At 40.0% G+C, this 19,513-nt stretch overlaps 2 protein-coding genes across 8 annotated transcripts in view; one reads left to right on the top strand and one right to left on the bottom strand.

The window, feature by feature from the left end:
- CENPP (centromere protein P) overlaps positions 1-19,513 on the top strand; it is a 211,436-nt gene that overhangs the window by 58,455 nt on the left and 133,468 nt on the right. The gene's annotated exons all lie outside the window — the stretch shown is intronic.
- OMD (osteomodulin) lies at positions 1,461-13,799 on the bottom strand. Of its 7 annotated transcripts, XM_060200591.1 has the most exons (5): positions 13,450-13,799; positions 10,322-10,498; positions 7,528-7,625; positions 5,100-6,060; positions 1,461-2,786 (listed from the first exon to the last, which is right to left on the bottom strand). In XM_060200591.1, the coding sequence occupies exons 4-5, from the start codon at positions 6,037-6,039 to the stop codon at positions 2,455-2,457; spliced, it is 1,272 nt and encodes a 423-aa protein (XP_060056574.1). In that variant the 5' UTR covers positions 6,040-6,060; positions 7,528-7,625; positions 10,322-10,498; positions 13,450-13,799; the 3' UTR covers positions 1,461-2,454. The 7 variants fall into 7 exon arrangements, with proteins under 7 accessions (XP_060056574.1, XP_060056573.1, XP_060056576.1 ...); XM_060200590.1 differs by lacking the exon at positions 10,322-10,498; XM_060200593.1 differs by lacking the exon at positions 10,322-10,498 and having other exon boundaries at positions 5,100-6,057.

Here is a 19,513-nt window from a genome sequence, read left to right as displayed (position 1 = left end):
TATATATATATGCCATCCAAATAATATACCTTACTCAGTTCCATTGAACCTACTCAGGGCTCTCAAAAGACTGGAATTGGACTGTCAGATCAGACCCTGGCATGAAGGGATCAGTGACTTGAACTACTTGTAAGATGAAGAAATAGCTGTGGGAATTCATCTTCACTCGATTCTGGTGGCCCTGACCTGCAGATGGACTTAATTTTGGGAGGAAGGTCCATCTTTGATGTGGGGGTCATTGACACTAGCATCACTTCCTCAATCCCAGATCCTGACTTTCCCCGCATTCCCCAACCTTTATAAAAAAGACCATAGGCTGACACTTCTTGGAGGCGGGGCTGATTTGAACAATGCCCCATCTTTCAGTAAACGGTTTATTGGCAGTAAGGCAGATTTACCTTTATACAAAAGCTTGTGTGACAGAGTTGGACTTTCTGTGGCACCAAAGCGCAGGCCCTTAGTTGACTTCAACACTTTTTGATTGGCAGCTACTGAGAAACTTGGGATCTTGTGATGTCGTGGGTGCATGTGTACTCTGTTTCTGCATCTTTTATCTCTATGTCCTTTATACCAATGAATTGATAAGTATTAATTGTATGTTCATATTCAGTCTGAATTGTTACGTTTGTTCCTTTCTGCTGATTGTGAATAACCTACTCAATCTATAAAGGGCATTAGAGGCTTCATTGTAAACTGTCACCCACAAAATGTAAGGACTCTCCACTTGAAAACTTCTTTGGAAATAAACTTTTACCACTCCAGTCTTTTTGCTTGTTTATTTGTTTGTTTGTTTTTTGCCTCCAAGGTGATTTCTGGGGCTCATTGCCTGCACTATGAATCCACTGCTACCGGAGGCCATCTTTTACCATTTTGTTGCCCTTGCTGTTGTTATTGTTATTGGATAGGACAGAGAGAAATGGAGAGAGGAGGGGAAGACAGAGAGGGGGAGAGAAAGATAGACACCTGTAGACCTGCTTCACCACCTGTGAAGCGACTCCCCTGCAGGTGGGTGAGCCTGGAACCGGAACCGTGATCCTTATGCCGGTCCTTGGTGCTTCAAGCCACGTGCGCTTAACCCCACATGCTCTTAACCCGCTGCGTGACCGCCCAACTCCCAAATCGTTTTCATTTTAAGACATACTTAAAATACAGTAGTTTGTATATGTGTAATATTTCTCCGTTTTCCACATAATAATTCAGCCCCCTTGACATGATAGAAAATTTATGTTTAAAGTTAGTATTTGTTTCTCACATGTCACTCTAATATTTGTTTATTTATTTTACCAGAGCACTGCTCAGCTCTGGTTTACGGTGGTGACTGGGGGTTGAACCTGAGGCATTAGAGTTTCAGGCATGAGTATCTCTTTGCATAACCATTATGCTGTCTCCCCCACCCTTTATTAAGTAATTCATTTTTAATTTTTTCCCATTACTGGGGGATTAATGTTTTACATTCAATGGTAAATACAATAGTTAATTTATTTTTTAATGATAGAGCTACAGAGAGAAAGATATGCAGAGACCAGAATGCAACTCAGCTCTGGCTTATTGTGGTGCTGGGGACTGTACCTGGGACTGCTGAGTTCAGGAATAAGAATAATTTACATAACCATTATACTGTTTCCCCAGCCCTTAATTTATTTTTATTTTACTCATTTATTTATTTATTTATTTTACTAGTGATTTAATATTGACTTACAAAATTATAAGATAACAGGGGTACAACTCCACACCATTCCCACCACCAGAGTTCTGGATCCCCAGCCCCTCCATGGGAAGCGACAGCATTTCTCCCAAGGTTGCAGACATGAGTAACTATTATCTCCACAACTATCTGTCTGTTTGTATAGATTTGTCCCCCCCCTTTTTTAAAGTCCCATCTTCTCTTCCTTTCCAAGTCACACATACACCTATCACGACATCCAAATGTCCCTCCCTTTTTCCTCCCCTCTCTCTGAGTCCTGATGGAGTTGGAGTTCAGAACCCTCTGGTCATCTTCCCCCTATCATTTCTCCCCCACTGGGAGTATGGATAAAAAATTTTGGGGGGGTGCAGAAGGTGGAAGGTAAAATATTTATTTATTTATTTGGGTAGAGATAGAAATCAAGCCAGGAGGGAGAAAGACAGAGAGACACCTGCAGCACAACTTCACCTCTTGTGAAGCTTTCCCCCTACAGGTGGTGGTGGCCAGGGGCTTGAACCTGGGCCCTTATGCATTGTAACCTGTGCACTCAACCAGATGTGCCACCACCTGCCTCCCATCCCCCAGCCCTTAAATTATATTTCTAAAAGTTTGTTTCATTCAGAGTAGATTCTAGTCCTATATATCAAATGCAGAAACTTTCCTGACACATTTACTTTCATCATACACATAGTTCTAGACGTACCGCTGTGATGTATACATGCTTAGTTACACTGATATTGAATAGTGTTTGTGAAGCTAGAAGTATACACTTATATCATTCCTTGCCATTCTTGACTCCCATAGTACTGAGGGTCCACGCTTTCTTCTTCAGTTTCTTCTTGTTCTGTCCCTGCCTGATGATCATCCTGATCTTCACTGTCACTTTCGTCTTGAAATCTCCTGAAAACCTGGGTTTTCAGTTGTATCGTCTGACCATTAGTGCTTCTTTGTTCACCATAATAAATAGTGTGTATATGAGGAAAGCAGAAGAAAATGTATGAGCTTATTGGCTGTTGTAGCTTATTTTGATCCACACGGATGTATGTCAAGTGATGGTGATGGAGCGGGTCAATAGATGGACACATCACAGAAACATTGATGTCTGAAAAATATAAATTAAAGATTAATTCTGCTTTCTATCTATAATCCTGTTATACTGGACATTATGAAAATATTATATAGGGTATGGTTTTACTAGTTTAAAATGCCTACTAATGGAAGTAGGTTAACTCTTACATTAATCAAATACTAAACTGAAGAAAGGGAAACTATGAATTTTATACTTTACAGATAAATGATTGTTAAAATAAATAAATGATTGTTATTGCATCAAAGTAAAAGACTCTGGGATGGGTGGCGGAGGAGGTGGAGTACAGGTCCAAAAAAGATGATAGAGGACCTAGTGGGGGTTGTATTGTTATGTGGAAAACTGAGAAACATTATGCATGTACAAACTATTGTGTTTACTGTCGACTGTAAAACATTAATCCCCCGAAAAATAAAGTTGAAAAACAAAGAATAAAAAATAAATGATTATTTCACTGACTCTTACGTAGCTATTTACTTACTTTATTTTACCAGAGCTTTTTTTTCCCCCCTTTCCCAAAGCACTGCTCAGTTTTGGCTTATAGCGGTGCAGGGGATTGAACCTATGACTTTGGAATCTCAGGCATGAGAATCTCTTTGTGTAGCCATTATGCTACCTACCCCACCTTAAATAACTATCAGATGACAATCCCTCCCCCCCCCTTTTTTTTTTATCAGAGCACTGCTCAGCTTTAGCTTATGGTGGTGAGGGGGATTGAACCTGGGACTTTGGATCCTCAGACATGAGAGCCTCTTTGCAGAATCATTACATAATTCACTTCCTACCCCATATTAACATTTTTTAAAAAAATTCATCTGTTTTTGGATAGAAACAGAAATTGAGAGGGAAGGGGGAGACAGAGGTAGGGAGACAGAGAGAGACCTACAGCCCTTCTTTATTACTTGGGAAGTTTTCTTCTTGCAGGTGGGGACCAGGGGCTTGAATCTCAGTCCTTTGGCACTGTAATGTGTGCACTTAACCAGGTATGCCACCTCCTGGTTCTAACAGTTCTTTAAAAAAATGTTTCATTTAACTTTATATTTACTCCCTTAATTTTATCAGAGCACTGCTCAGCTCTGGCTTATGGTGGTGCTAGGGATTGAACCTGAGACCTAAGGACCTCAGGCACAAAAGTTATTTGCATAACCATTATGTTGTATCCCCAGCCCTAACAAAGTTTAAAGAAAGGAAAAATTCTAGAGGGGACTGGGAGATGGCTTACCAATGGAATGCACATTTAACCATCCTTAAGGACCTGGGTTTGAGCCCTCAACCACCACACGGAAGTGGCTACACAGGGGAGGCTTCACGGGTGGTGGAGTGGTGCTACGATGTCTTGTCTTCTCTCTCTACCGCTCTCTTTCTCTCTGACTCTCTTTCCATCTCTTCTCTCACTCTCTGTCTAGAATAAAAAAGACAAAATGATAGTCTGCTGGGAGTGATGGAGCTTTTCATGTGTGAAGCCCTAGCAAGGACTCTGTTGACAAGGAAAAAAAAATGTTATTTATTTCCTCTGAAAGAGCAGTGTTCCAATACATGTGACTCCAGGGGTCAACTTTGGAGTCATAAGCATGCAGTCCTGGGTTCTGCCAGCTGTGTCTTCCCTCCCTCCCTCCCTCCTTCTTTCCCTCTCCCTCTTTCTTTTTCTTTTCTTTTTTATTGGGAGACTAATGGTTTACAGTAGACAGTAAAGTACAATAGTTTGTACATACCATTTTCCAATTTTCCACATAACAATTCAACCCTCACTAGGTCCTCCTCTGCCATCCTGTTCCAGGACCAGAAACCTGCCCCCCGCCCCCGTCTTTTACTTTGGTGCAATACACCAATTTTTTTTCCACCTTCTATAATTTTTTTTTTTTATAGAGAGTCAGAAATTGAGAGGGAAGGGGATGATAGAGAGACACCTGCAGCCCTGCCTCACCACTTGTACAGCTTTCCCCCTGCAGGTGGGGACCAGGGACTTGAACCCAGGTCCTTGCGCACTGTAACATATGCACTCAACCAGGTGCGCCACCACCCAGCCCTGAGCATACATTTCTCTGGGGGTCAATTTCTGCCACTCTCTTAAATAATTTATTTACTTATTCATGAGAAAGATAGGAAGAAAGAACCAGTTATCACTCTGGTACATGTGCTGCCGGGGATTGAACTCAGGACCTCATGGTTGAGAATTCAGTGCTTTATCCACTGCACCACCACCCGGACCACTCTCTTAGCTAACTTCGAAGCAACCATTAACAATAGTGAAGAAAGTATATATGATTTGTTCTTTAAAAAGTCAAAATATTATTTTTCCATCTCTTAAAAAATTAATATTTTACCTACTTTCAATTTCATTATTTTCTAGATATAGATGTTCCAAATTTCTTGGAATGTAGAATGCTTGCTTCAGTCTGTTGTGTCCAACATTGAGCTCTTTTAGATCAGAAACATTAAAAATATTATGCGTGATGTCTTGTAGTTTGTTGTGTGACATTCGTAGAGCATGAAGTTTTGGAATTTCCCTGAAGTAATTTTCTGGTATAGAAGAAATTGAATTATTTTCTAAAGACAGATACATTAGTGAAGATGGCAAACCAGGAGGCATTGATTCTAATCTGTTGTGACACAGATTGAGTTGCATTAGTTTTTCTGTTTTGGGAAGAATGTTTCCCTTTAGTGTAGAGTCATCCAGATGATTATGGCAGAGGTCAAGCATGGTCAGGTTTGGTAATGCATCCATGGCATTTTTCTGCACCCTGGAGATTTCATTGTAGCCAAGAAGAAGTCTTTCCAGAGATTTAGGAAGAGGAGATGGAAATTCTTCTAAATGGTTATGCTGTAGATCAAGTTGTAATAGATTTGATAACTTTGCAAACACACCATGATCAATCTTGTGAGATTGAATTTTGTTGTGACTCAGATTGATTTCTTTAAGATTAGTTGCATTAGCGAATGAGTCTGCAGTTACAGCTTCAATTTCATTGAATTGCAGGTAGACTTGCTGTATGTGGGCTGGAATTTTTGGGATCACCTTGAGGTGGCGATTATCACAGTACATTGATAATGGAAAGTTAGCTGGGCAGAAACATTCACTGGCACAGCCTAAGATATGCTGATGATAAGGGACTCCGTAGTCTACATTTTGATGAAACTGAAATTCTGGTTGGTAGACATCATCTGACTCTTGGTCATAATCTTCACTCCATTGATAACTTTCATATTGGCAATATACGCTTACTCCAAGAAAGAAGAAACAGACGCATACTGGTCTTAAAAAGCCCATGTTGTTGTTGTTCTTCTTCTTCTTTTTTTGAGAAGAGGAAATTCAGCATGGAAAAAAGTAAATGAACTTTAGAATAACTTTGGTACAGATTGATAGTTGTATAAAATATATCTCTCAACCCCAAGACTATTTTCCCTCACTGTAAACGTTGGGTATATCACTGACTGCTTGCTTCTCTCATTGATGATTATCACTGATGAGATAGTTTTAGATACAGAGCTTCTTACCTATGATATTCTTAGTATTAACCAAAAATTTCTCATGGTAGTACCTCTGTTTGCTGACACTCTTTTCTGCTCTTTGGAAAAACCTGGAACACTTTTATGTCAGAGCTTGAAATGTTAAAAAAAACAAAACAAAACAAACTATCATGTTTCCTCTAATTGTTTTCTGTCCCAGCCGAACCATGCCTTCATCTTCATATGTCATCTCTGGTTCTATTTTAATAACTACTTCAGATCCTAAATACACAGATTACTTGCATTTTTCAAAGTTTCATTTTATTTTCTTTATTTTCCTTCCAGATAGAGACAGAGGCAGAGAGAAAATGGGCAAGAAACTATAGCCCTGAAGTTTCCCTCATTGCAGTGAGGGCTGGGCTGAAACCCAAGTCTCACACATGGCAGAATCGTGTACTATCCAAGTGAGCCATTTTGTCAGCTCATTGCTCATTTTCCAATATTTTTTTGCTTATTATTTTCTTCTTTGCTTCTTTCTCCACACTGATATTTTTTAAAGATATATTTACTCCCTACCTGCAGGGGGAAAGCTTCATGAGTGGTGAAGCAGAGTTACAGGTGTCTCTCTGTCTATCTCCTCCTCTCTCAATTTCTCTCTGTCTCTAACCAATAATAAATAAATAAGATAAATTTATTTACAAGGGAGAGAGAGAAAGAGAGAGAGACTGGGTGGTAGGACACCAAATTGAGCAAATATGTCACAAGTGGGCAAGCAGTGCAGCAAGTCTCTCTCTGTTTCTCTCCCTTTTTATCTCTCCCTCCCCTCTTGAGTTCTCTGTCTCTAGTCAGTAAATAAATACATAAGTAACATATTGAGAGAGAGATTCCAGAGATCAAACTTGAGAAGCCACTGTTTTATCCACTGCACTACCTCATGAGCCCTACACTAATATTTTTAATCAGTTCTTGAAGATAAAGATAACAAAGACAATATCTCTGCCTATCAGAAATTTAACGAAAGATCAGAGAAACATGGAAGCATTCAGTGAACATTCAGTGGAGGGTGGGGGAGTGGATATACTGGAAGGTCAGGGGTGTGGACACGTGTAGGAAAGGGAGAGGTGGGGTGGGTTTCCAGGATGAGTCTCAGTGGGAGAAAACAGTAAACACTTGTACTGAAACTTGAGTTGGGTTGAGTGTTGGCTTAAATGCCAGAAGAGGAGTCTGTCCAATTATGTTGGGCTGTTCACTCCCTGAATATACATCATCTCTAAGCATTGTAATGACCTGACTACTCATCTTGTCTCACCTGACAAAGCTGTTGAGGGTCTTGTGAGATGCGTATAGGGACATGGTCTGAAAACTGGACAACAATTCAGATGGAAGAGGATGTTCTTTAGGAAAAGGCTATAAAGAAAATCATGGATGAGAAGACAGCTCATTAGGTAGGATTCATGCCATGCCAGGCACACGGCCTTGATATGCACCTACACACCACATGGGAGTGTCAGCCCACTGGTGTCTCTCCATCTCTCTCTGTCTCTCTGTCTGAAATACAAGGAGTGAAAAAGTCAATCTGGAAGCCTTGAAGTTGCGTATACACACAGCACTTGCTCCCTCATAGTCTTGGCAAAATGCAACTTATTCACACTTCTCTGTCTACACTTCTCTGTCTACTCTCACCCTGACTTTAGTAACTGAATACGAAGAAAGAAAAGCAAGGTCATGGCCTCATTTAATTTTTTTCTATTATCTTTATTCACTTATTGCATAGAGATAGTCAGAAATTGAGAGGAAAGGGGAAAATATAGAGGGAGAGAGACACCTACAGCACTGCTTCACCACTTGTGAAGATTTCCTTCTGTGGGTGAGAAACCAGGGGCTTGAACTTGGGTCCTTGTGCATTGTAACATGTGCCCTCAACCAGGTGCGTCACCACCCTGTGCCCCTCATTTAAATTTATAACTATTCAAGCATTCCCTGGTGGATGACATCACCTTAGTGCATCCCATTCCTTTTATACCCAAACCTCTAAACTTTTTTTTTTTTTTTTTGCCTCCAGGGTTATTGCTGGGGCTCTGTGCCTACACTATGAATCCACTGCTCCTGGGGGCCATCTTTTGTCCCCGGTGTTGTTGATGCTGCTATTGTTCGATAGGACAGAAATTGAGAGAGTCGGGGGAGAGAAAGATACCTGCAGACCTGCTTCACCACTTGCAAAGTGACACCTCCCCCCCCCTCCCCCGCAGGTTTTAAACAGTTTGTGATTTTGAAACTCACAATTCTTCCTAGGTAGATTACATCCATTGTTCTTTCTAGTTCATGGAATTCATTGATAGGGCATTTTAACTTGTCTTTGATGGAATATTTGAGCTCTCAAAGAGAATGAAAGACGGGAGAAGATTTTCAGAGAGAAGAGAGGAGCAGAACTTCCTGAGCTCCAAAAGGATGAAGCAAAGCATCAAAGGAGCAAAGCAAAACCACTAAAACCAATCAGGAGCAGAAGCACTAGGGCTTGAGCCCTGGCCTATGCAGCCTTTGCACCCTGGGAGTGAGTAACTTCTTCATTACTAGGTTTTGAGCCAGGATCTTCACATCACAGTCCAGATGAGTGAGGTTGGGGAAAGTTATGGAAAAGGGAAGTGAGGAAGCTTTGTTCTCTTCCACAGGGGTAGCTCTCAGTGCTGTTTGACACTGACAGAGCTTAGGAGACTCCCACTGAATCTGGCTGGAATTACTTCATGTTGCTCTTGACCAGGACTGGGTGTTGTGAGTTGAGTTCACATGGTCACTACCACACTGTAAATAGTAGTAGTTATTTAGTGAATGGGACTGGGTTACTTCAGTTAGCCACTGTATTTTTAGGGACAAGTTACCATGCTTGGTAGGGACACTGAAATGGAATCATGAAGTTGTGGTCCGTGTTGTAAAGAGCGTACACTTTAGTAGGTGAAAGAGACACATGAGGTGAAGCATATTTCACATATAAGATTGTCAGCTTTATGACAGACACACCCATGTTGAGGCAAGGTTTAACCCTGATAGTCAGTACACAAGAAACTCCTTGAAGGTTTCATTTGACCCAGACTTTGGGAAAGCTGGAGTAGGTATTAGAATATCTTTTTTTTTTTAATATTTATTTATTCCCTTTTGTTGCCCTTGATGTAGTTATTATTGTTGTTGTCGTTGTTGGATAGGACAGAGAGAAATGGAGAGAGGAGGGGAAGACAGAGAGGAGGAGAGAAAGATAGACACCTGCAGACCTGCTTCACCACCTGTGAAGCGACACCCCTGCAGGTGGGGAGCCGGGGTTCGAACCGGGATCCTTATGCCGGTCCTTTTGTGCTTTGCGCCACCTGCGCTTAACCCGCTGCGCTACAGCCCGACTCCCCGGTATTAGAATATCTTACACATTTTTTTTTTCTTACTAGTTGATACGATTTGGTGTCTTAGATTTATATTATTTATCACATTCATTATAATGTGACATATACTTTAAAAAATATTTATTTACGTATTTATGAGAGAGAACCAGATTGCCACTCTGGTTCGTATAGTGTTGGGGTCCAACTTGGAAGCTCATGCCTACAACTCCAGTGCGTTTCTCAGCATCACCTCCCAGACCACAGCTATGACCTGTTAAGCCCTTGTCGTACTTTTTTTGTTTATTTGTTTATTTTCCCTTTTTTTTTGTAATTTATTTAATTTCCCTTTTGTTGCCCTTGTTTTTTTATTGTTGTGGTTATTGTTGTTGTTACTGATGCCGTCGTTGTTAGTAGGACAGAGAGAAATGGAGAGAGGAAGGGAAGACAGAGGGGGAAACAAATATAGACACCTGCAGACCTGCTTCACCAAGCGACTCCCCTGCAGGTGAGGAGCTGGCGGCTGGAACCGGGATCCTTATATCGGTCCTTGTGCTTTGCGTCATCTGCACTTAACCCACTGCACTACGGCCCAACTCCCTTATTTTCCCTTTTGTTGCCCTTGTTGTTGTAGTTATTATTGTTGTTATTATTGATGTCGTCATTATTGGATAGGACAGAAAGAAATAGAGAGAGGAGGGGAAGACAGAGAGAGGGAGAGAAAGATAGACACCTACAGACCTGCTTCACTGCCTGTTAAATGACTCCCCTGCAGGTGGGGAGCCAGGGGCTAGAACCAGGATCCTTATGCTGGTCCTCACGCTTCGCACCACATGCGCTTAACCTGCTGCACTACTGCCTGACTCTCCGTACTTTATTTAAATCCCCGGAATTGGGGTTCTGTAAGATTTCTGTGTTCTGGAAAGATAGAAGTGAAAGGAGAGAAACAACTATTTGTGCAGAGTCAGCAACATAGAACTCTTTAACAGTTATACAGTTGAATTAAAAAATAAAATAAAATGTACTAGACTTCTGCATTTTATCCTTGTATTAGTAACATTATCACTCATCAGTCTTACATATTTGAGAACTAGTCTTTTTAATTCTTTTAAATTATCTTTATTTATTGGATAGAGATAGCCAGAAATGAAAAGGGTAAGGGGGAGGTAGAAAGGGAGAGAGAAAGAGATACACTTGCAACCCTGCTTCATCACTCACAAAGCTCTCCCCCTGCAGGCGGGGACCAGGGGCTCGAACCTGTGTCCTTGTGCATTGTGACATGTGTTCTCAACCAGGTGCACCGCCACCTGGCCCCTGAGAATTAATCATAACTGTTGATGAACAGTCATGAGAGAATATTGGGGGGAGGGCAGGGGAAGGAGAACGGGATGATACCTTTTCTCTGTAGCTAACTGGATCACCTTAAGCTGGCTTGGAAACCTAGTGATTCGATTAGGACCTCTACATATAGAAGGTTTCTTTGTGTGATCTGCTTCTGGTCTTCTTGGGCACGTAAGAAGAAAGGATTTCCCTAGAGACAGTTTCTCTGCTGAATCAGAACTTGTGCTCACTGTTCCAAGGGCCGTGAGCCTACACTTGTCTTGTTCCCTTTTTGCCAAGTCAGCTTTCTCATCTCCTTTAAAAAAAATTTTTTTTTAATTATCTTTATTTATTGGGTAGAGGCAGCCAGAAGTCAAGAGGGAAGAAGGAGATAGAGCTGGAGAGAGGAAAGAGAGAGAGAGAGAGACACCTGCAACACTGCTTTAGCACTTGAAAAGCTTTCCCTCTGCAGGCGGGGACCAGGGGCTCGAACTCAGGTCCTTGCCCATTGTAACATGTGCACCCAACCAGGTGCGCCACCACCCGGCCCCTCTCATCTCCTTCTGTATGCCATGACTTCCTAGTTCTTTTCCTCTTCATCCTGATAATTTTCCCTGTTAAAATTATTTTTTTATGATTTCACAATTCCCCAAAACAGGTTCAGTCCACTGTAAAATAAAAGTTTTAAAGCTTAGCACTCAAGAAATTATGATAGTAAGCTTGGGCACGACTATTTAAATATATAATAACTCCAATGAAGTTACATTAATTTGATTAGAAAAAAAAGTGTCTTCTTTGAATCCACATTTTCCATTCAGCTAATCTCTTCTTGTCTGTTTGCTAATTGTATTTTTACTATTTCTGCCTTTCATGTTCTATAGTTTATGTCTTGTTCCATATAGGATAACTCATAACAAAACAGAGTGACTCTGTCAATCATATCACCTCAGGACCTCTACTTCTTGACAAAATCTAGTACAGTGCCTGACATGTACAAACGCTTAGACTTGGAAAAGGGTAGATAGTATAACGGTTATGCAAAGAGATTCTCAAGTCTTAGGTTCAGTCCCCACACCACCAAAACCCAGAGCTGATTAGTGCTCTGGAAAAAAAAAAAGGGGAGTCAGGCTGTAGCGCAGCAGGTTAAGCGCAGGTGGCGCAAAGCACAAGGACTGGCATAAGGATCCCGGTTCGAACCCCGGCTCCCCACCTGCAGGGGAGTCCTTCACAGGCGGTGAAGCAGGTCTGCAGGTGTCTGTCTTTCTCTCCTCCTCTCTGTCTTCCCCTCCTCTCTCCATTTCTCTCTGTCCTATCCAACAACGATGACAACAACAATAATAACTACAACAATAAAACAACAAGGGCAACAAAAGGGAATAAATAAATAAAATAAAATATTAAAAAAATGTTCAAAGTTGATTGATGCATAGCTAAGTTAATCAGCTATAGATTACAGTGACTAGTGATGTCTATTGTAGCTGATGTTGATTGTTGCTAAGCGTGTATGTTACCACATGACATACATCAGCATAGTCATGGAGAATGTGCCTTTCCTTTTTGTTGTTGTTGTTGTTGAATACTTCTCCATCAAGATACACTGTAATTTTTACTTTCCTATTATTTGGTTTAGCAGGAAAATAACAAATATGAAAATTCAGAACATTTAAAACCAAGTAAACTTTGTCACCTACTTTTAACTAAATAGAAGTTTCTATATCCTAACATTTCTCCTAGGAAGAAAGAACATTCATTTTGATCAAGAAAGTTCTAATTAAAAGTATTGGCTAAAGTGAGGTAGAAATTCCTCTGGAAAGCTAAAGATAATTGTAAAGGCTCCTAGCACTTTATTACTTTAAAGGCTTAGTTGTTTTCTTGGGAGGTTCTGGGCACTAGTATGTCAGAAATCAAGAATTAGCATATAATTCAGACTTTTTGACAAAAAGAATTTTAGGTATAACTTTTAAACTTAGTGTTTACCACATTATTTTGAAGAGACAAAAGTCTCAAAATTATTTTAACCATAATACATTTAAATATAAATTAACTGAAGTCAGAGAAACTAGATCCTTCTTTACTAAATAAAGCACTCAAATTTTCTCTCTGAGAAAGAGGGAAATGAAAACAAAATATTCTGATATTAAAGATTTGACAGAGAAATTTTCTAGTGATATTTGCACAAATACCTACAACTAGAATCTTCCCAACAACCAAAATCACTAACAGTCCTCAGAAATGTGATTCAAAAGCCTTTGTTTTTGATCAGTCAAAACCTGATTGTAGCAACCTGAGAATCAATCTGTTGTTCAAAATGATTATTAGAAAATTAAAAGGCTAGAAAATTAAAACCACCATATGACCGCTTTCCCAGAATGTTTTGACTAACCAAGTAATGTAGCACTAGTTATTGGCAAGACGTTGCTTCCCAAAATTATGCTTTTATCATAGTTACAATATTTTTAATGTTACACAATTTAAATATACACACATATATCTGATTTTTAATAATAGGAACAATTTCTTTAAAAATTAAAATCATTATATCACCATACCTGTTGAGTTTGCTTTGGTTTTCAGGGGTTGATGAATTTGCAAATCCTGTGAGTGAATCAGAAATTCCTAAATTCTTTAACTGTGTCTCTTAAAAATCCTCAGTAACTGTGTGTCCAGACAGGCTGTCCCTTGAATTACTGTAGCAATTTAAGCAAATATAATCTGCTTGAAAAACACTTGGGTTCAATTAAAATTATGTATTTCTTCTCATTATACAAAACTTTGTGGATTCAAATTTAGATGGTTATGTTTTGGTCGGATTTATGTGGCTTTACTTCTTGATTTTTCCCTTAATTTTGGTTTGAGGTGTGGTAAGAATTTCCTCTAATAGGAAAGGCAAACAGAACTAAATGAAACAACATGTACTGATTACTGTTTTTATTTTCATTCCCATGCCAAAGAATTCTTCCAATGAAAGTCCACTGTAACAAGGAGCTCAGTGTCTCAGTGATTTAAGGTGGAATTCAGAATTACTGTGAGGCCTAGTAGCTTTGTGTTGCCATCAGCGCTTCCCTTTATGAAGACAAAGAGCCAGTGTTTTTGTGTCTAGTTCATTTTAAAAATGAAAGAGACTGGTACTGGTGACAATGATTAAAAATATCTTTTTTGTGGGAGTCAGGCGCTAGCGCAGAGGGTTAAGCGCACGTGGTGCAAAGTACAAGGACCACAAGGACCGCCATAAGGATCCGGGTTCGAGCCCCCGGCTCCCCACCTGCAGGGGAGTCGCTTCACAGGCGGTGAAGCAGGTCTGCAGGTGTCTGTCTTTCTCTCCCCCTCTCTGTCTTCCTCTCCCCCTCTCTGTCTTCCTCTCCCCCTCTCTGTCTTCCCCTCCTCTCTCCATTTCTATCTAACACCGACGACAACAACAACAATAACTACAACAACAAAAAAGAGCAACAAAAGGAGTCGGGCGTAGCTCAGCGGGTTAAGCGCAGGTGGCGCAAAGCACAAAGATCGGCATAAGGATCCCGGTTCGAGCCCCCGGCTCCCCACCTGCAGGGGAGTTGCTTAACAGGCGGTGAAGCAGGTCTGCAGGTGTCTGTCTTTCTCTCCCCCTCTCTGTCTTCCCCTCCTCTCTCCATTTCTCTCTGTCCTATCCAACAGCAATAACAACAACAACGATAAACAAGGGCAACAAAAGGGAAAATAAATAAATAAATGTAAAAAAATTAAAATAAATAAATATTTTTTAAAAAGAGAAACAAAAGGGAATAAATAAAATAAATCTTTAAAAAATATATATCTTTTTTGTAAAAAAAAAAAAAAGAATTATACAACATTTTCTATAAGCTTTACCCCCATCTTTTCCTTAGATATATCTGCTAGAATGGTGTTGGTACTTTCTTCAAAATAGTGTTTTCCATTAGTTTTTCTACAAATAGTTGACATGATTTATGTTGCTCTAATTCGGGTTTTTTTAATATGTACAGTGTTTCAAGCAATGCTTTGGCAGTATTATGAAAATCTAGTCTATTATTTGAGACATTGGTATGTAAAACGTGGCAGACTGTGCTTGGGCCAAGATCTCATCTTGTTACTGGTCTTTTTCATATGGTTCCTATTAGTCTTTGTTGTTTAGCCTCAGCAGGCTTCTGCACTGAGGAAAAGAGCAAATCTATGTGTTTATCTAAAATTATTTTACGTGTCTTCATTTTTTTTTTTTGGACAATCAGTTTAAAATCAATAGCTTATTTTTGGTGTAGTTCCTTCTCTAACTGTAACTTAAGCTGTAGGATAGTGATAATTTTTTTTCCTAATATATATGAAAAATACCTATGTATAGACTGCGGGAACACAGAATCAACAATGTTGAGAAAATATAATTAAATTGAAAACTTAGCTTGGCAGAGCTTGGGAATGGAGAAAGATGGGAGTTAAAGTGAAAGTTTAGAGAAAAAATATCAGCTGTAAGTGATAATTGGCAGTAATCCTTCACTCCCAAAGCTCATAACTGTAGCAACTGCAAAGAGCCACCATCTGAGTTGATGAAGATTCTGACTGGCATTCTATTATTATAATCTAATTGCAATAGGTACAACAACTCAAAACTGAAGAATAGTGCTGACTAAAAGGGAAGGGAAGGGCTACTGAAACTCATTACCTAATTAAGGTAATAAGCATTAAGATTTTTTTGTTCATGTAGTCACTCAGCTAATATTGACTTCTACCTTCCAAGCATTTATTTATTACACTATGTGGGGGAGGGAGGGGAACCCAAAGTTTCAAGGCCAGATGTGATGCTGGGCATCAAAACTTAGGACCTCAAACTGGAGAGTCAAACACTATTCACTGTGCTCCTTCTGGGCTGAAAGTACCTGTTTTTGTCAAGGCAGTTTTAGATGCTAGAGATTCAGTAGTGAAATTCCCTGACATGGAGAAACTTTCAATGGTACAGAGTGCAGCAGAGGAGAAAAAAACGGAGCTGGGTGCAGGAGACAGCTCAGTTTACTGTGCAGGAGGTTTGGAGTTACACTACACATTAAAAAAAATTTATGTATATATATATATATATATGGGAGTTGGGCCGTAGCGCAGCGGGTTAAGTGCAGGTGGCTCAAAGCGCAAGGACCCGCGTAAAGATCCCGATTCGAGCCCCCCGCTCCCCACCCGCAGGAGAGTCGCTTCACAAGTGGTGAAGCAGGTCTGCAGGTATCTTTCTCTCCCCTCTCTCTTTCCCTCCTCTCTCCATTTCTCTCTGTCCTATCCAACAACGACATCAATAACATCAATAAAACAACAAGGTCAACAAAAGGGAATAAATATAAAAAAAAATTAGAATGAAGCAGGGTGTAAGCGTTGAACTTAACATGCATCCAAGTGGCCACGTCTAGATATATGTGTAGATAATGTATGCATGTGCAGTGAGTGACACACTGATATTTACTGGATTTGTCAGCTGAATATGGGCCCAGTGAGCTTGAAGAGTGGTCAGGACATTAACGTCTCCAATATTGCAGCAGCAGTCAGCACTCAGAGTTGACTTCTAATACTCTTTTCCAGTAAAGGAACTAAAATTCCATAGTGAAATGGTTGGTTCCAGGATATGGTAGAAAACTTTATGTCATTTTGGTTGTGTATGGTTGTTGTTAGTGATTTTTATTTTTATTTATTTATTTGCAAACATATAGCCCAAAATAGCTGTGGGTTTAAAAACATAAGCGTTAACCCTGGGAAATTAATTGTAGTAATTTCAGGGAACATTTCCAGTATTCAATTTTTGTGTACTTTCTTTTTAGAAAAAAATATCTTAGCTATTTTAAGTTCCTCTGCTCACGTTATGATCTGTTTTGTTGATTCTAATCTTAGGCTTAATCTTCTTACGTTGATCATAAATTTTAACAACCATATTCTCACAATTTGAATGAACATTTGAATCGGGCTTATTATAAGTGCAGTGATGACATAATATTGTATTTATGTTGTAGAAGACATTTTATTTGTTGAAATTATTGCAGCTTTAGAATATTTTAATTTTAGGCTTGTTCTTATAATATTATGTTATTTTATTTACTTTCCCCCTTTCTTTCTTGACTGGATACGAATGAATTACAATATGGTTGTTGACACATGGGCACAATCTCTCATCTCCCTGTGATCCATCTCTGCACAACACTCTTATCCTACTTTAGGCCTTTTTCCACCATTATGCACCAGGACCCCAACTTTATTTACTTTTTAAAAATTATTTATTGTTGGGGGTTGGGCGGTAGCGCAGCGGGTTAAGCGCCCATGGCGCAAAGAGCAAGGACCCGAACAAGAATCCTGGTTGCAGCCCCACCTCCAGGGGGTCGCTTCACAAGCGGTGAAGCAGATCTGCAGGTGTCTATCTTTCTCTCCCCCTCTCTGTCTGCCCCTCCTCTCTCCATTTCTCTCTGGCCTATCCAACAAGAATGACATCAATAACAACAATCATAATAACCACAACAACGATAAAACAACAAGGACAACAAAAGGGGAAAAAAATAGCCTCCGGAAGCAGTGGATTCATGGTATGGGCACCAAGCCCCAGTGATAACTCTGGAGGCAAAAAAAAAAAAAAAAATTATTAAGAGAGAGAGAACCACAGCATCACTTTGTCATATGTGATACTGAGGGTTGAACTCAGGACCTTGTACTTGCAAATCCAGTGTTCTATCCATTGCACAACCTTCCAGGTCATATATATTTTTAAATATTTATATATGTATTCCCTTTTGTTGCTCTTTTTTTATTGTTGTAGTTATTATTGTTCTAATTTATGTCGTCATTGTTGGATAGGACAGAGAAATGGAGAGAGGAGGGGAAGACAGAGAGGGGGAGAGAAAGATAGACACCTGCAGACCTGCTACACTGCTTGTGAAGCGACTCCCATGCAGGTGGGGAGCCGGGGCTGGAGCCGGGATCCTTACTCCGGTTCTTGCGCTTTGCTCCACCTGCGCTTAACCGGCTGCACTACCGCCTGACTTCGCCCAGGTCATATTCTTTTTTTTTTTTTTATTTAAAGACTTGTGACTTTTTCTCACTAATCAATAATTGGTCAGTTACCTAGTTACCATATATTTTTAATCTCTGTGATTTTCAAAGCATTTTCACACATTTTATATATTATTCAGTCCTCATAGCAACCTTGTCGACTCATATTATCAACCCCACCCTTTTATAAATGAGGAGACGATTTAAAAAGATTGAGAGTTGCCCAAAGCCGTAATCAGAAGTGGATTTCAGGCTATTTATTTCAACTCAGAGCTCTGCATCTCTGGGTTTTTTTTTTTTTTTTTACTAGTGAATGTTAACCTTTATTATTTTAGTAATAGGGTAGACAAGCATAATGCTTATGCAGAGGGACTCTCATGTATGAAGCTTCAAAGTCCCAGCTTCAATCCACTGTACCACCATAAGCCAAAGCTAAGCAGTGCTCTGGTAGTAACAAGCAAAAAGAAAAAAGAATCATATTTTAGTAATACTTGAAAAGATTTTGGCCTTGTCCCAATCTGCTTTATTCTAGACTTCCAATAATATGTCAGAATATGAGATTAAGTAAGTATCCTTTAGAGCAGTTCGTTCTCAGCCAACTAGATTTAACTCTGCTGCTCTCCTCACCACCAGAGAATGATTCCAACTGTCAATGGTGCAATGTGGAGGGACCTCACTAGAAAAGAGTCTTGGTATACAAACCTTTCGTCCCTTCATTTTATCTGTAATATTTTCTACTCTGTTACCTCCCCCAGCCTTTTAATTTTTTTAAAGGTAGTTTAACATCAAGGTGGTTATCTTTCATAGCTCAAGTATATTTTGGTGTATTTCAGTACTGTTATAAAGAATAAACACTGGGAGTCGGGCGGTAGCGCAGCAGGTTAAGCGCAAGTGGCGCAAAGCACAAGGACCGGCGCAAGGATCCCGGTTCAAGCCCCCGGCTCCCCACCTGCAGGGGAGTCGCTTCAGAAGCGGTGAAGCAGGTCTGCAGGTGTCTTTCTCTCCCCCCCTCTGTCTTCCCCTCCTCTCTCCATTTCTCTCTGTCCTATCCAACAACAACAACAATAGGTACAGCAACAATAAAACAACAAGGGCAACAAAGAGAAAATAAGTATTTTTAAAAAAGAATAAATATTAAGGGGCCAGGCAGTGGCACACACCCAGTTGAGTGTACAAGATACCAAACGCTGCAGCCACCCAGGTTCCAGCCCCCACCTCCCCACCTGCAGGGGAGAAACTTCAGGAGCGGTGAAGCAGGTCTGCAGGGGTCTATCTTTCTATCTCCCTCTTTATCTTCCCCTCCTCTCTCAATTTCTCTCTGTCTTAGCAAATAAAAATAGAAAAGGGAGAGAAAAAAAAAAAGGAAAAAAAATGCCCCTGGGTTGGTGGATTTGTAGTTCTGGCACTGAGTCCCAGGAGTAACCTTGGTGGCAATACAAATAAATAAATGAATGGCAAACGCTAGAAGAAGAAGAATAAATGAATAAATAAATAAGTAAATCGATACTAATACTGACCTAAAAATGTTAAATGTAAGCTAGAGCTTCCTTTAAAAATAGTTTATATTCCTCTATGGGAGAAGAATAACGAACCCAAAGCACAAGCATTTTA

Source organism: Erinaceus europaeus, chromosome 10 (genome assembly GCF_950295315.1).
Source record: "Erinaceus europaeus chromosome 10, mEriEur2.1, whole genome shotgun sequence".
Taxonomy (NCBI): domain Eukaryota; kingdom Metazoa; phylum Chordata; class Mammalia; order Eulipotyphla; family Erinaceidae; genus Erinaceus; species Erinaceus europaeus.
The sequence above is the reverse complement of the archived record's forward strand: the minus strand, read 5'-3'. Positions and strand labels throughout refer to the sequence as shown.

Bases quoted from the DNA above. Each gene is read 5' to 3' on its own strand.
- OMD (XM_060200591.1), bottom strand. From the start codon at position 6,039: ATGGGCTTTTTAAGACCAGTATGCGTCTGTTTCTTCTTTCTTGGAGTA. The intron at 2,787-5,099 runs GTAGGTAAAATA...TATATTTTTCAG, and splicing joins AGAAAATAATGAAATTGAAA to ACATCAATGTTTCTGTGATG.